The sequence below is a fragment of the Salmo salar genome, chromosome ssa10 (genome assembly GCF_905237065.1).
Source record: "Salmo salar chromosome ssa10, Ssal_v3.1, whole genome shotgun sequence".
NCBI classification, from domain to species: Eukaryota; Metazoa; Chordata; class Actinopteri; order Salmoniformes; family Salmonidae; genus Salmo; species Salmo salar.
The window spans coordinates 74984816-75000246 of NC_059451.1; the positions used below are offsets into that span (position 1 = coordinate 74984816).

The following is a 15431-nucleotide window of genomic DNA, read 5'->3' on the forward strand; positions in this document are numbered from 1 at the left end:
GTGAGGTAGGTGTGTGTTCACTTTTCGGTCCCCTCCCTACAGGCAGCTGTACAAGCCCCATGCGTTCCTACTGTGTGAGGAGGAGAGGGAGCAGTTCCTGTTCCACCTTCTGTCCCTCAACACTGTGGACTACCTCTGCTTCACACGCACATTCACCTCCATCAGTAAGTCTGGCAGATTCCCCAGAGCTGTGTTCAATGAGAAGTGTTCCTTTTAGTTTTCTGCTAAATGTGTTTATTTGTTGCGGGTCCTAATGAACACGTCCCAGCTTCCAAGATACTGAAACCAGAAATGTTCCTAGAACATATCGGGGGGGGGTTCTCATTGGGTTCCTTATTCCTATTTGGTTGTATGATAACAGTGTGAGAATGTTTTCCTAGTGTTATTAGAGTGTTACAGTTATTAGAATGATATTGCAAGAAACATTATCTTCATATCATAAGTCAACATCTACATGCAGTTCTGAGAACAGTTCTTAGACAGTTCCTGAAACGTTTTAAGAAGGAATGTTTTTAGAACACTGGCATCTTGGATAGTGGAACGTTACCACTAGCGTACTAGGGAACAGAACATTGTTAGCTGGTTTAAACTAGAGCAGGGATCATCAACTAGATTCAGCCGCGGGCCGTTTTTTTGTCTTGAGTAAATGATTAGGGGTCTGGAACATAATTATAAATAATGTGTAGGCTGCAAATTCACCGCAAGAAGCCCAAAACAGATATGTTTGACTAAAACATAATCATTTCAGACCTTGTTTATATTTGTAGACGATCCCATGTCTCTATTATGCGTGGTAATACTTGGGAACAGATTTCTTAAATTAAAATCACTTGGAGCTGATTTCCTGGTGTTTTGACAGTCTTATGTCTGACAATGATTATATATATATATATATATTTTTTTTTAATGTTCAATTTTGGTGGGGGGGGGGGGCAAATAAAACCACCCGCGGGACAAATTCTGTGAGGTTGGGGAACCCTGAACTAGAGGTACCTATAAGGCCAAGGTCCGTAAACATCTAACATTGCACTGAAATGTGAAATGTGTTCACTGCCTCGCTCTAGATTAGATCATCTGCTAAATGACCAAAACGTAAAAGATCTTGTCTCTTGTGTCCCTTCAGGCATTCCATACCGTGTTGTCATAACGCCCATGAAGAAGCTGAGCATTGCCATGACAATGTCCAACCCCTGGGTGTGTGTGTCTGGAGAGCTGGGTGACTCTGGGGTCAGGCAGATCCCCAAGAACACACAGGAGATCTTCTTCCAGGTGAGATGCTCCGTTCCTCTGGGCTACTGCTTTGGGAATTCTCCATCAAACACACATGTGCACACACACACACACACACACACACACACACACACACACACACACACACACACACACACACACACACACACACACACACACACACACACACACACACACACACACACACACACACACACACACACACACACACACACACACACACACACACACGCACAGTTCTCACTTTGGTCTCTCTGTCTGTTTCTGTGTCAGTGCCAGAACCTGGGCAGACTGAGCACCCTGCAGTTGGGGCAGGAGAACTCTGGCCTACTGTCTAAGTGTCTGGTGGACTGTGTGATTGTGCACAACGAGATCACTGGACACACCTACAGGTAACGCACACATACTGTATGGATACACTGTTTTGGTTGTGTGTCAAACCTGCAACGAACTCCACATCTTTTTGACCAAGTTAGTCGGAAAAGTGTTGCTTTAATTTCTGCACTCACCTAGGTCATGTTCATTAGGGCATGCAACGGAAAACGTTTTAAAACGTTCTGCAACAGGAAAATGAGTGTTTATTATTAGACAAGTTCAGGTCGTCCCTCCCGTTTTGTTTGGTGCCCAATGAATGTGACTCTCCTTCAAAATTCTGAATTGCCCAATCCCAAATGACTTCTCGCTTGCCCTATTTCACATCTAACCTCTGACCCCATTATCTATCTACATCCACGCTCTCCTCCCAGGTTCCCGTGTGGCCGCTGGCTGGGGAAGGGTGTGGGTGACGGCAGCCTGGAGAGGGTGCTGATTGGTCAGCTGGTGTCGCCCAGAGGAGAGGAGGAGTCTGGGAGGTGGACGGGGACGCCCCCGGAGCAGAGTTCGCCCCCTCAGAGTGGACACATGGGGGGTCTGGGGTCACTGGGGCGCAGCAACAGTAACAACAGTATGTATGGGGGACAGACACACACACAGTTTGCACCTATAATTGTTAAAACGACAGTCAAAAACAGATATTACACTTTTTATATAAACAGTCAACCATAATATTTTCTTTCTATTGTCATGAGTAAAATATGCCAACATTTTTTTTAAGTCACACATTGCTATACCTTACTTTTAATGCTCTCCTTATTGTCTTTCATGCCATTGTCCATCTTCACGTCTCTTCCTCCTCTCAATCCCGCCATCTCTTCTCCATTATCCTCGCTCTCTCTCTCCTTCATTCAGGACTGTCTTCTGTCCAGGTGCAGGAGGAAATGAGGGAGGCAGTAAACAACCTCGTCAAGCACTTCCACAAAGCAGAGCAGGAGGTATGGGTGGGTGTGTAGGTGTGTGTGAGAGACATTCCAAAAACAGAAAATAGAGAGAGCACAGCAGAGAGGTCTAATCTCTGATGAGAAGAGAGAGTGTGTGTGTGTGTGTGTGTGTGTGTGTGTGTGTGTGTGTGTGTGTGTGTGTGTGTGTGTGTGTGTGTGTGTGTGTGTGTGTGTGTGTGTGTGTGTGTGTGTGTGTGTGTGTGTGTGCGCTGGTCTGCACAGGCCGGCATGTGTGCGCTAGGCTTGGGGAATTTAGAAGTACCTATAGTATGATTTTCAATACCGTACTCTTGTGGTGGAAATTCTACCTTTTAACTAATAATGAGGAGAGGCAAAGTCAATTGTCACGTCTGTGTGTAGGAACAGACCAAGGCGCAGTGTGCGTATCGTTCCACATCTTTATTATATAGTGAAACTTAGCCAAACAAACTATAAACAAAACACAAACTGTGACGACAGAGGTGCAACATGCACTAACTCAAAATAATCTCCCACAAACACAGGTGGGAAAAACAACTACTTAAATATGATCCCCAATTAGAGACAACGATGACCAGCTGCCTCTAATTGGAATCATACAAAAAACCCAACAAAGAAAAATTAAACTAGATAAAACCCCCCAGTCACGCCCTGACCTACTCTACCATAGAAAATAAGAGCACTCAATGGTCAGGACGTGACAGTCAATAATCAATCAAGGTATTACTTTTATTAAAAACGTATTACAATAAGGAGGCTGGTCGCACCACCCACGCAGGTGAAATGGAGCGAGAGCCTGCACACAAAGAGTACAGAAGCCTTATATAGTCAAGCTATCTCATGCAAGCATCTGCAAAAACACGTGACCCTATCTATGTGTGTGTGGGGAGCGACGACTGGGTGAAAAGGTTGCCTCCTTCTGTCGCAACTGAGTGAGGACAATAGGTGCCAAAGTGACAGGAAGTCACTCCAGACATACTTCCTCTAACAGCAGCTCAACGGTTCCCCCAAATTGGGAAAGCAAGCGCCTTTGACTGTCAGCCCAAATGATGTATGTCCTACCCCTAAACACACACAAAACATGAACCTTTAACCCAGGAACAGGCTCCAAACAAAACAACAACTCTGTCATTGGTGTGTAGAATGTAACACTTTACTCTGTCTCCAGTTAAGCTGAGAGGAACCAGTTAGTTTCTGTCATTCTTGGCTGAGCGCCCAGACATCATTCCTTCTGCACACACACAACACAATTAGAACAGGCCTCTATTAATGCGCACTCACACTTTTTTACCTTGTATGAGTTTGTTAAAGAAACAATCTCAAGCCCAATGCCTAGACTTAAAGAAGGATATTTTCTTACACAAGCATTAGTAAGGTTTAACAGAAAATGCCCTCGCAACTCCCCTTCCCCCCCCCCTCCAAATAAATGGCTCTGTACCAGTCTGAAATCCCCTGGATTAGTGGAGGCTGGTGGGAAGAGCTATAGGACGACGGGCTCATTGTAATGTCTGGAATGGAATCATCTTTTTGGCCTTCCTGTGACATCGAGTGCTGTCGGAGTCCTGGAGGGCAGGTAGTTTGCCCCCGGTGATGCATTGTGCAGACCGCACTACCCTCTGGAGAGCCTTGCGGTTGTGGGCGGAGCAGTTGCCGTACCAGGCGGTGATACAGCCCAACAGGACGCTCTCGATTGTGCAGCTGTAAAAGTTTGTGAGTGTTTTAGGTGACAAGCCAAATTTCTTCAGCCTCCTGAAGAGGTGACAGCGCCTCCTTCACCACGTTGTCTGTGTGGGTGGACCATTTCAGTTTGTCTGTGATGTGTACGCTGAGGAACTTAACTTTCCACCTTCTCCACTACTGTCCCGTCGGTGTGGATGGGGGGATGCTCCCTCTGCTGTTTCCTGAAGTCCACGATCATCTCCTTTGTTTTGTTGATGTTGAGTGAGAGGTTATTTTCCTGACACCACACTCCGAGGGCCCTCACCTCCTCCCTGTAGGCCATCTCGTCGTTGTTGGTAATCAAACCTACCACTGTAGTGTCATCTGCAAACTTGCTGATTGAGTTGGAGGCGTGCATGGCCACGCAGGCATGGGTGAACAGGGAGTACAGGAGGGGGCTGAGAATTCAGCCTTGTAGGGCCCCACTGTTGAGGATCAGCAGGGTGGAGATGTTGTTTCCTACCCTCACCACCTGGGGGGCAGCCCGTCAGAAAGTCCAGGACGCAGTGGCATAGGGTGGGGTCGAGACCCAGGATCTTGAGCTTAATGACGAGTTTGGAGGGTACTATGGTGTTAAATGCTGAGCTGTAGTCAATGAACAGCATTCTTACATAGGTATTCCTCTTGTCCAGATGGGATAGGGCAGTGTGCAGTGTGATGGCGATTGCGTTGTCTGTGGACCTATTGGGGTGGTAAGCAAATTGGAGTGGGTCTAGGGTATCAGGTAGGGTGGAGGTGATATGATCCTTGACTAGTCTCTCAAAGAACTTCATAATGACAGAAGTGAGTGCTACGGGACGATAGTCATTAAGTTCAGTTACCTTTGCTTTCTTGGGAACAGGAACAAGCATGTGGGCACAGCAGACTGGGATAGGGATTGATTATGTCCATAAACACACCAGCGCATGCTCTGAGGACACGACTCGGGATTACATCTGGGCCGGCAGCCTTGCGAGGGTTTACACGTTTAAATGTTTTACTCACGTTGGCCATGGTGAAGGAGAGCCCACAGGCTTTGGTAGCGGGCCGTGTCAGTGGCACTGTATAGTCCTTAAAGCGAGCAAAGAACTTGTTTAATTTGTCTGGGAGCAAGACGTCGATGTCTGCGACAGGGCTGGTTTTCTTTTTGTAATCTGTGATTGGGTGTAGACCCTGCCACATATGTCTCGTGTTTCAGCCGTTGAATTGCGACTCTACTTTGTCTCTATACTGACGCTTTGCTTGTTTGATTGCCTTACGGAGGGAGTAGCTACATTGTTTGTATTCGGTCATGTTTCCAGTCGCCTTGCCATGATTAAAAGCGGTGGTTCACGCTTTGTTTTGCTGACGAATGCTGCCATCAATCCATGGTTTCTGGTGAGAGAAGGTTTTAGTAGTCACAGTGTGTACAACATCACTGATGCACTTTGCTAATAAACTTGCTCACAGAGTCAGCGTATACGTCAATGTTGTTGTCTGAGTCTACCCGGAACATTTCCCAGTCCACGTGATCGAAGCAGTCTTGAAGCGTGGAATCTGATTGGTCAGACCAGTGTTGAACAGACCTGAGCACGGGCGTTTCCTGTTTTAGTTTCAGTCTATAGGCTGGGAGAAACAAAATGGAGTCCTGGTCAGATTTGCCGAAGGGAGGGGAGGGAGGGAGGGCTTTGTATGCATCGCGGATGTTAGAGTAGCAATGATCCAGAATACTACAAGCGTGTGTCGCGCATTTGATATGCTGATAGAATTTAGGAAGCCTTGTTCTAAAATTAGCTTTGTTAAAATCCCCAGCTACAATAAATGCAGCCTCAGCATATATGGTTTCTAGTTTACATAGAGTCCAGTAAATTTCTGTCAGCAGGGCCGTCGAGGTGTCTGCTTGGTAGATAATTCGGTCGGCATTTGATTGCAAGGAATTCTAGGTCAGGTGAACAATAGGACTTGAGTTCCTGTATGTTGTTATGATTACACCATGAGTCGTTAATCATAAGGCATACACCCCCGCCCTTCTTCTTACCAGAGAGATTTTTGTTTCTGTAGTGTTAAGATTTTCCTTCACTTGGAACTAAGGGGCCTAGCCCGAACTATGAAAAATCTCCCCAGACCATTATTCCTCCTCCACCAGTTGGCACTATGCATTGGGGCAGGTAGCGTTCTCCTGGCTTCCGCATACCCAGATTCATCCGTCGGACTGCCAGATGGTGAAGCGTGATTCATCCCTCCAGAGAACACGTTTCCACTGTTAGAGTCCAATGGCGGTGAGCTTTACACCACTCCAGCCGACGCTTGGCATTGCGCATGGTGATCTTAGGCTTGTGTGGAGCTGCTCAGCCATGGAAACCCATTTCATGAAGATCCTGACGAACAGTTATTGTGCTGACGTTCCTTCCAGAGTCAGTTTGGAACTCTGTAGTGAGTGTTGCAACTGAGGACAGACAATTTTTCACACTACAAAATGGTATATCATAACCTGCAGTTGAGGAACAATGGGAAAGTAGTTCTGCTTTGAAAGTTGATTAATTTGAAACTCCACTTTTGAGAAAAATGTCCCTTGAATGTTTTGGTATGCCTACTGGAGAGCTCTCCTTTGTCGACACCTATTCAGCATCGTTCACACCCTCTGAAGCCTTAGTCCCACCCATCTCTTTAAGGATTCACATGTGCTAAACAGAGTGAATAAGGTAGTGTAGTAAACAACCAAAGATTTCAAGACTGAAAAGGGTGAAAGTAGTAGCCTACAATAACGAATAACTCCAGGTAAAAATACACTTTATCTAGTCCTTGGCCTATATCCTAATCTGACTTTGCACATTTGCGTAGTAGCACTATCAAAAATAGAAAGTGTCCAGATAAAAAATATTTTATAATTATTAGATGACGCTTACCCAGACACACTTGTCTAAATTGATGGGTCATGTGAAAGAAATGCTATAACCACCCACCAGCCACATCTAGTTAAGTGGATGGGTCACTGTTGTCTAGACATTTACACATGTTCATGAAATACAATAGATGGCTGTAATCACCCCCAGACACACCTGGCTAAGTTAATGGGTCATGTAATCATCTAGTGAAGTGGAGTCTTTTTGTTTAGACATGTAGCTAGCTAGCTATGCATTGGGGCAGGTAGCGTTCTCCTGGCTTCCGCATACCCAGATTCATCCGTCGGACTGCCAGACTGCCCGATGGTGAAGCTAGCTAGCTAAAGAAGGAACCATAATCCCAACCCATACTACTAGCAATACCAACAGATTTTCATAGCTAGCCACTGTGCATGAAATGCTGTAGTATGAATCTGCAGGTACCTAAAGCTAACCAACTACATTCAATGTTAACTAGCTAGCTAACATTAGGATATAACTAGCAATGCAAAAGATTTTTTAGATACTAATAATATTATTACACAGATCATACATGTAACGCAAGCTAGCGAGCCAGCAAGCTAACGTTCCCTAGCTAGCTAACAGTATGCTTTAACTTGCAATGAAAACAACTTTGACAAAATTAGAAACGTATAATAACTGAAAATGTAGCTAGACTCTTACCCGTATACATGGATGATCGCTTTACGGCAGACTGGAACCCCTATTACTAAGTAAGGCATTCTGTGTCGTGTACGTTTTGTTTGTACAGCTTGTTTGGCCCGCGTTGTGTCAAATCACTCCGGTTCACACTGATCGTGTGCAGAAAGTAGTCCATCACAACTTTTTCCCACTGATCTTTGTCGATAGTGCCTGCTAAATTCAGGGCAGCAATGTTGTTGAGAGTAGTATCAACACTTTTGCCGTTTTCCATGGCTAATGTTAGATCTTTAAAAAATGCCACAGTAGCAAGTATCTACACATACTGAGCAGCTCATGTTATAGACAGAAGTATACTACATGGCAGACCAATCCGAACTCATCTCTCGGCATGTCCAGCCTATCCATTATCTCAGCCAATCATGGCTAGAGGGAAAGTTCCTGTCTTTTTCTGTGGCTAAACCAACTAGGCTCATAATTTTAATAATTGTATTTGTATTTACAGATGGCATACAAGTCTGTTATTAAGGCACATGAAAGTTCACATGTTCCAATAGGCATTTCTGCCAAAAAAACACATTGAGTTCAAGTTCAAAGGCCTCTCCTGTGAAGTAGTGACGTGCGACATACGCCTAGCTTCCTGAAACGGGTCACATTTGTGCTTTTCTAGAGCGCATTTAAGTCTGGCAAAGACTATATATATATTGTATTTGTATTGCACTGACCAATCTGCATTAAGGGGAATCACCAATAAGGTCACACTCTCAACTGTGCAACAGTGTAGGACAGATTCATGCTGGAAGAATCTACTGCCATACTGTGTTCGATCTAGTCTAGCCATCTTGTCTCAAGAGGACCACAATGGAAATAAGTCCCAGACTTTATTGTGTGTTAACCTCGATGATTTTATTCATGTGCATGTATGGCGGTTTCAAGTTTTATGTGTGCTTGTTTTTTTTAAATGGTCGAATTAATAAATGAACTAAACTAAAGGGGAAAGGAGAGGGATTTATGGTTCTATTTTTATGTCTTGTTTTTTTGTGGGAGGGGTATTGGAGGACAACTGGAGGTCTACTTAGAGTTAGTATGGATACGTATTTCAAAATGGTGGTAAGGACAGTGATAAGTATCTCAAAATGTAACCCATCATGGTAACCGGTGAATTAAGTAAATCTAGCTATAACTCCAATGGTTTGGCTGATAATAAGAAAGGAAGAGCAGTTTTTACCTGGCTAAAGGGATAAATCAAATCAAATCAAATTTATTTATATAGCCCTTCGTACATCAGCTGATATCTCAAAGTGCTGTACAGAAACCCAGCCTAAAACCCCAAACAGCAAGCAATGCATGTGAAAGAAGCACGGTGGCTAGGAAAAACTCCCTAGGAAAAACTCCCTAGAAAGGCCAAAAACCTAGGAAGAAACCTAGAGAGGAACCAGGCTATGAGGGGTGGCCAGTCCTCTTCTGGCTGTGCAGGGTGGATATTATAACAGAACATGGTCAAGATGTTAAAATGTTCATAAATGACCAGCATGGTCAAATAATAATAATCATAGTAGTTGTTGAGGGTGCAACAAGCACGTCCGGTGAACAGGTCAGGGTTCCATAGCCGCAGGCAGAACAGTTGAAACTGGAGCAGCAGCACGGCCAGGTGGACTGGGGACAGCAAGGAGTCATCATGCCAGGTAGTCCTGAGGCATGGTCCTAGGGCTCAGGTCCTCCGAGAGAAAGACAGAAAAAGAGAGAATTAGAGAGAGCATATTTAAATTCACACAGGACACCGGATAAGACAAGAGAAATACTCCAGATGTAACAGACTGACCCTAGCCCCCCGACACATAAACTACTGCAGCATAAATACTGGAGGCTGAGACAGGAGGGATCAGAAGACACTGTGGCCCCATCCGATGATACCCCCGGACAGGGCCAAACAGGCAGGATATAACCCCACCCACTTTGCCAAAGCAAAGCCCCCACACCATTAGATGGATGTCTCCAACCACCAACTTACCGTCCTAAGACAAGGCCGAGTATAGCCCACAACGATCTCCGCCATGGCACAACCCAAGGGGGGGCGCCAAATCAGACAGGAAGACCACGTCAGTGACTCAACCCACTCAAGTGACGCACCCCTCCCATGGACGGCATGGAAGAACACCAGTAAGCCAGTGACTCAGCCCCTGTAATAGGGTTAGAGGCAGAGAATCCCAGTGGAAAGAGGGGAACCGGCAAGGCAGAGACAGCAAGGGCGGTTCGTTGCTCCAGCCTTTCCGTTCACCTTCACACTCCTGGGCCAGACTATACTTAATCATAGGACCTACTGAAGAGATAAGTCTTCAGTAAAGACTTAAAGGTTGAGACTGAGTCTGCGTCTCTCACATTGGTAGGCAGACCATTCCATAAAAATTGAGCTCTATAGGAGAAAGCCCTACCTCCAGCCGTTTGCTTAGAAATTCTAGGGACAATTAGGAGGCCTGCGTCTTGTGACCGTAGCGTACGTGTAGGTATGTACGGCAGGACCAAATCGGAAAGATAGGTAGGAGCAAGCCCATGTAATGCTTTGTAGGTTAGCAGTAGAACCTTGAAATCAGCCCTTGCCTTAACAGGAAGCCTGTGTAGGGAGGCTAGCACTGGAGTAATATGATCAAATTTTTTGGTTCTAGTCAGGATTCTAGCAGCCGTATTTAGCACTAACTGAAGTTTGTTTAGTGCTTTATCCGGGTAGCCGGAAAGTAGAGCATTGCAGTAGTCCAGCCTAGAAGTAACAAAAGCATGGATTAATTTTTCTGCGTCATTTTTGGCCAGAAAGTTTCTGATTTTAGCAATGTTACGTAGATGGAAAAAAGCTGTCCTTGAAACAGTCTTGATATGTTCTTCAAAAGAGAGATCAGGGTCCAGAGTAACGCCGAGGTCCTTCACAGTTTTATTTGAGACGACTGTACAACCATCCAGATTAATTGTCAGATTCAACAGAAGATATCTTTGTTTCTTGGGACCTAGAACAAGCATCTCTGTTTTGTCCGAGTTTAAAAGTAGAAAGTTTGCAGCCATCCACTTCTTTATGTCTGAAACACAGGCTTCCAGCGAGAGCAATTTTGGGGCTTCACCATGTTTCATTGAAATGTACAGCTGTGTGTCGTCCGCATAGCAGTGAAATTTAACATTATGTTTTCGAATGACATCCCCAAGAGGTAAAATATATAGTGAAAACAATAGTGGTCCTAAAACGGAACCTTGAGGAACACCGAAATTTACAATTGATTTGTCAGAGGACAAACCATTCACAGAGACAAACTGATATCTTTCCGACAGATAAGATCTAAACCAGGCCAGAACTTGTCCATGTAGACCAATTTGGGTTTCCAATCTCTCCAAAAGAATGTGGTGATCGATGGTATCAAAAGCGGCACTAAGATCTAGGAGCACGAGGACAGATGCAGAGCCTCGGTCTGACGTCATTAAAAGGTCATTTACCACCTTCACAAGTGCAGTCTCAGTGCTATGATGGGGTCTAAAACCAGACTGAAGCGCTTCGTATACATTGTTTGTCTTCAGGAAGGCAGTAAGTTGCTGTGCAACAGCTTTTTCAAAAAATTTTGAGAGGAATGGAAGATTCGATATAGGCCGATAGTTTTTTATAATTTCTGGGTCAAGATTCGGCTTTTTCAAGAGAGGCTTTATTACTGCCACTTTTAGTGAGCTTGGTACACATCCGGTGGATAGAGAGCCGTTTATTATGTTCAACATAGGAGGGCCAAGCACAGGAAGCAGCTCTTTCAGTAGTTTAGTTGGAATAGGGTCCAGTATGCAGCTTGAGGGTTTGGAGGCCATGATTATTTTCATCATTGTGTCAAGAGATATAGTACTAAAACACTTTAGTATCTCCCTTGATCCTAGGTCCTGGCAGAGTTGTGTAGACTCAGGACAATGGAGCTTTGGAGGAATACCCAGATTTAAAGTGGTGTCCGTAATTTGCTTTCTAATGATCATGATCTTTTCCTCAAAGATGTTCATAAATTTCTTACTGCTGAAGTGAAAGCCATCCTCCATTTGCAAATGCTGCTTTTTAGTTAGCTTTGCGACAGTATCAAAAAGAAATTTCGGATTGTTCTTATTTTCCTCAATTAAGTTGGAAAAATAGGTTGATCGAGCAGCAGTGAGGGCTCTTCGATACTGCACGGTACTGTCTTTCCAAGCTAGTCGGAAGACTTCCAGTTTGGTGTGGTGCCATTTCCGTTCCAATTTTCTGGAAGCCTGCTTCAGAGCTCGTGTATTTTCTGTATACCAGGGAGCTAGTTTCTTATGACAGATGTTTTTAATTTTTAGGGTGCAACTGCATCTAGGGTATTGCGCAAGGTTAAATTGAGTTCCCCGGTTAGGTGGTTAACTGATTTTTGTCCTCTGACGTCCTTGGGTAGGCAGAGGGAGTCTGGAAGGGCATCAAGGAATCTTTGGGTTGTCTGAGAATTTATAGCACGACTTTTAATGCTCCTTGGTTGGGGTCTGAGCAGATTATTTGTTGCAAACGCAATAAAATGGTGGTCTGATAATCCAGGATTATGAGGAAAAACATTAAGATCCACAACATTTATTTCATGGGACAAAACTAGGTCCAGAGTATGACTGTGGCAGTGAGTAGGTCCAGAGACATGTTGGCAAAACCCACTGAGTCGATGATGGCTCCGAAAGCCTTTTGGAGTGGGTCTGTGGACTTTTCCATGTGAATGTTAAAGTCACCAAAAATTAGAATATTATCTGCTATGACTACAAGATCCGATAGGAAGATGACCATATTTATTGTCTTCAGAAAACAGCACATAACACCCAGTCGCAACTGAATTGCGGTTGCATTTGGCTTCTTGCTAGGAGGTTGGTAGTTATCCTGAGGTTCATTGGGTCTTCATGTCCTCTGGGAGGATGGGAACCCAATTGCGCACAGCCATGTTGTTCAACACACAGCAAGCCATTACAATTCTGCACGCTTTCTCAGGCTTGTACAGGTGTCTCCCACCGCGTGTATCAAGGCACAGCCATCTCCCTTTTAGTGCACCTATTGTGCGCTCCACAAGGGAGTGGATGAGACAGTGGAGCTCATTGACGCGCCTCTCTTGTGCGCCCTGGGGGTTGGTGATCAGCCAGGGATTAAGGGGATATGCCCTATTACCTGGGAGGAAGGAAAAACCTTTACATGATGCAGGGGAAATAATTGTGATTATTTCATAATTAGGCCTGGTAACTACAGTTGATGTTGGAAGTTTACATACACCTTAGCCAAATACATTTAAACTCGGTTGTTCACAATTCCTGACATTTAATCCTAGTAAAAATTCCCTGTCTTAGGTCAGTTAGGATCACCACTTTATTTTAAGAATGTGAAATGTCAGAATAATAGCAGAGTGATTTATTTCAGCTTTAATTTCTTTCATCACATTCCCAGTGGGTCAGAAGTTTACATACACTCAATTAGTATTTGGTAGCATTGCCTTTAAATTGTTTAACTTGGGTCAAACGTTTTGGGTAGCCATCCACAAGCTTCCCACAATAAGTTGGGTGAATTTTGGCCCATTCCTCCTGACAGAGCTGGTGTAACTGAGTCAGGTTTGTAGGCCTCCTTGCTCGCACACGCTTTTTCAGTTCTGTCCACAAATTGTCTATAGGCTTGAGGTCAGGGCTTTGTAATGGCCACTCCAATACCTTGATTTTGTTGTCCTTAAGCCATTTTGCCACAACTTTGGAAGTATGCTTGGGGTCATTGTTCATTTGGAAGACCCATTTGCGACCAAGCTTTAACTTCCTGACTGATGTCTTGAATATATCCACATAATTTTAAATTCCTCATGATGCCATCTATTTTGTGAAGTTCATCAGTCCCTCCTGCAGTAAAGAAACCCCACAACATGATGCTGCTACCCCCGTGCTTCCCGGTTGGGATGGTGTTCTTCGGCTTGCAAGCCTCCCCCTTTTTCCTCCAAACATAACGATGGTCATTATGGCCAAACAGTTGTATTTTTGTTTCATCAGACCAGAGGACATTTTTCCAAAAAGTACAGTCTTTGTCCCCATGTGCAGTTGCAAACCGGAGTCTGGCTTTTTTATGGCGGTTTTGGAGCAGTGGCTTCTTCCTTGCTGAGCGGCCTTTCAGGTTATGTTGATATAGAACTCGTTTTACTGTGGATATAGATACTTTTGTACCTGTTTCCTCCAGCATCTTCACAAGGTCCTTTGCTGTTGTTCTGGGATTGATTTTCATTTTTCGCACCAAAGTACGTTCATCTCTAGGAGACAGAATGCGTCTTCTTCCTGAGCGGTATGACGGCTGCGTGGTCCCATGGTGTTTATACTTGCGTACTATTGTTTGTACAGATGAACGTGGTACCTTCAGGCATTTGGAAATTGCTCCCAAGGATGAACCACACTTGTGGAGGTCTACAATGTATTTCAAGGTGTTGGAATTTTCTTTCTGAGGTCTTGGCTGATTTCTTTTGATTTTCCCATGATGTCAAGCAAAGAGGCACTGAGTTTGAAGGTAGACCTTGAAATACATCCACACGTACACCTCCAATTGACTCAAATTATGTCAATTAGCCTATCAGAAGCTTCTAAAGCCATGACATCATTTTCTGGAATTTCCCAAGCTGTTTATATGCACAGTCAACTTAGTGCATGTAAACTTCTGACTCACTGGAATTGTGATACAGTGAATTATAAGTGAAATAACTTGTACGTAAACAATTGTTGGAAAAATTACTTGTGTCATGCACAAAGTAGATGTCCTAACCGACTTGCCAAAACTATAGTTTGTTAACAAGAAATTCGTGGAGTGGTTGAAAAACGAGTTTTAATGACTCCAACCTAAGTGTATGTCAACTTCTGACTTATATAAGCTAAACTGTATTTAGCTTATATATAGTCTGTTGCCCACACTGCTGTTCATCTGGATGAACGAGTCGTGACTTGAACCGGGCCAATGGTCAACAACATTGGTGAATGTCATTTGTAGATCACAAATCACTTGCACATTGATGGAGTGGAAGTTTTTCCAGTTCACATACGCAAACTTGTTCTCACTGTTGCCATTATTGCAACACGAGGGCAGTCGATCGCCCCGATCACAATTTGGAAAACCTTCCATTGCTACATATTGCAGTTTGTTTTCCTGTTCACTGGCTGTGTAGGGGAACAGTATGTACCTCAGACGAATGATGCCATCCAACACTTGGCATTACGCGGCTGAGGGAGGGCTGTGATATGCCCGATCTGTCACACTATTCCCTCTGAAAGGTCCCTGTGGCTAGGAACCCAACAGTGGTCAAAATCTGTACATGGACAGGTATTGCCTGATTGCGGCGTGTAGGCCATGCAAGCATTTACCCAAATTCAGCACATCGGTCCAACAGAATGGCTCTGGGGAACCTGTATTGGCTCATAAGCCAGTCATCATTGTGGGCAAAAGAAATCTGCTCGTCTCAAAAGACGCTCGCGGAGAATAACCGTGCCAAGATTGCCAACGCAGCCCTGGTCTTTGGATGCGGCTAGTCTAGAACACACATGGGTATATTTATATAAACAGAGGCAATTTTGAGTAATTTCTTGCACCAGTGCAGTGAAATGCATCAATGTTAAATGTTAATGAGTGTGAATTGATTAGCCTATAAAGAATAGCCAT

At 44.3% G+C, this 15431-nt stretch overlaps 1 protein-coding gene across 3 annotated transcripts in view; it reads left to right on the plus strand.

Moving 5' to 3' along the window:
• Positions 1-15431, plus strand: part of LOC106561058 (DENN domain-containing protein 5B) — a 49801-nt gene that overhangs the window by 24729 nt on the left and 9641 nt on the right. For all 3 annotated transcript variants that reach the window (XR_006756994.1, XM_014124664.2, XM_045688087.1), the window contains exons 14-18: positions 43-164; positions 1124-1269; positions 1525-1643; positions 1998-2194; positions 2479-2561. Coding sequence is in view for 2 of the 3 variants with exons in the window: in XM_014124664.2 (XP_013980139.2) it covers positions 43-164; positions 1124-1269; positions 1525-1643; positions 1998-2194; positions 2479-2561 (667 nt within the window). In the remaining variant the exon portion in view is untranslated. The remainder of the gene's footprint in view (positions 1-42; positions 165-1123; positions 1270-1524; positions 1644-1997; positions 2195-2478; positions 2562-15431) is intronic.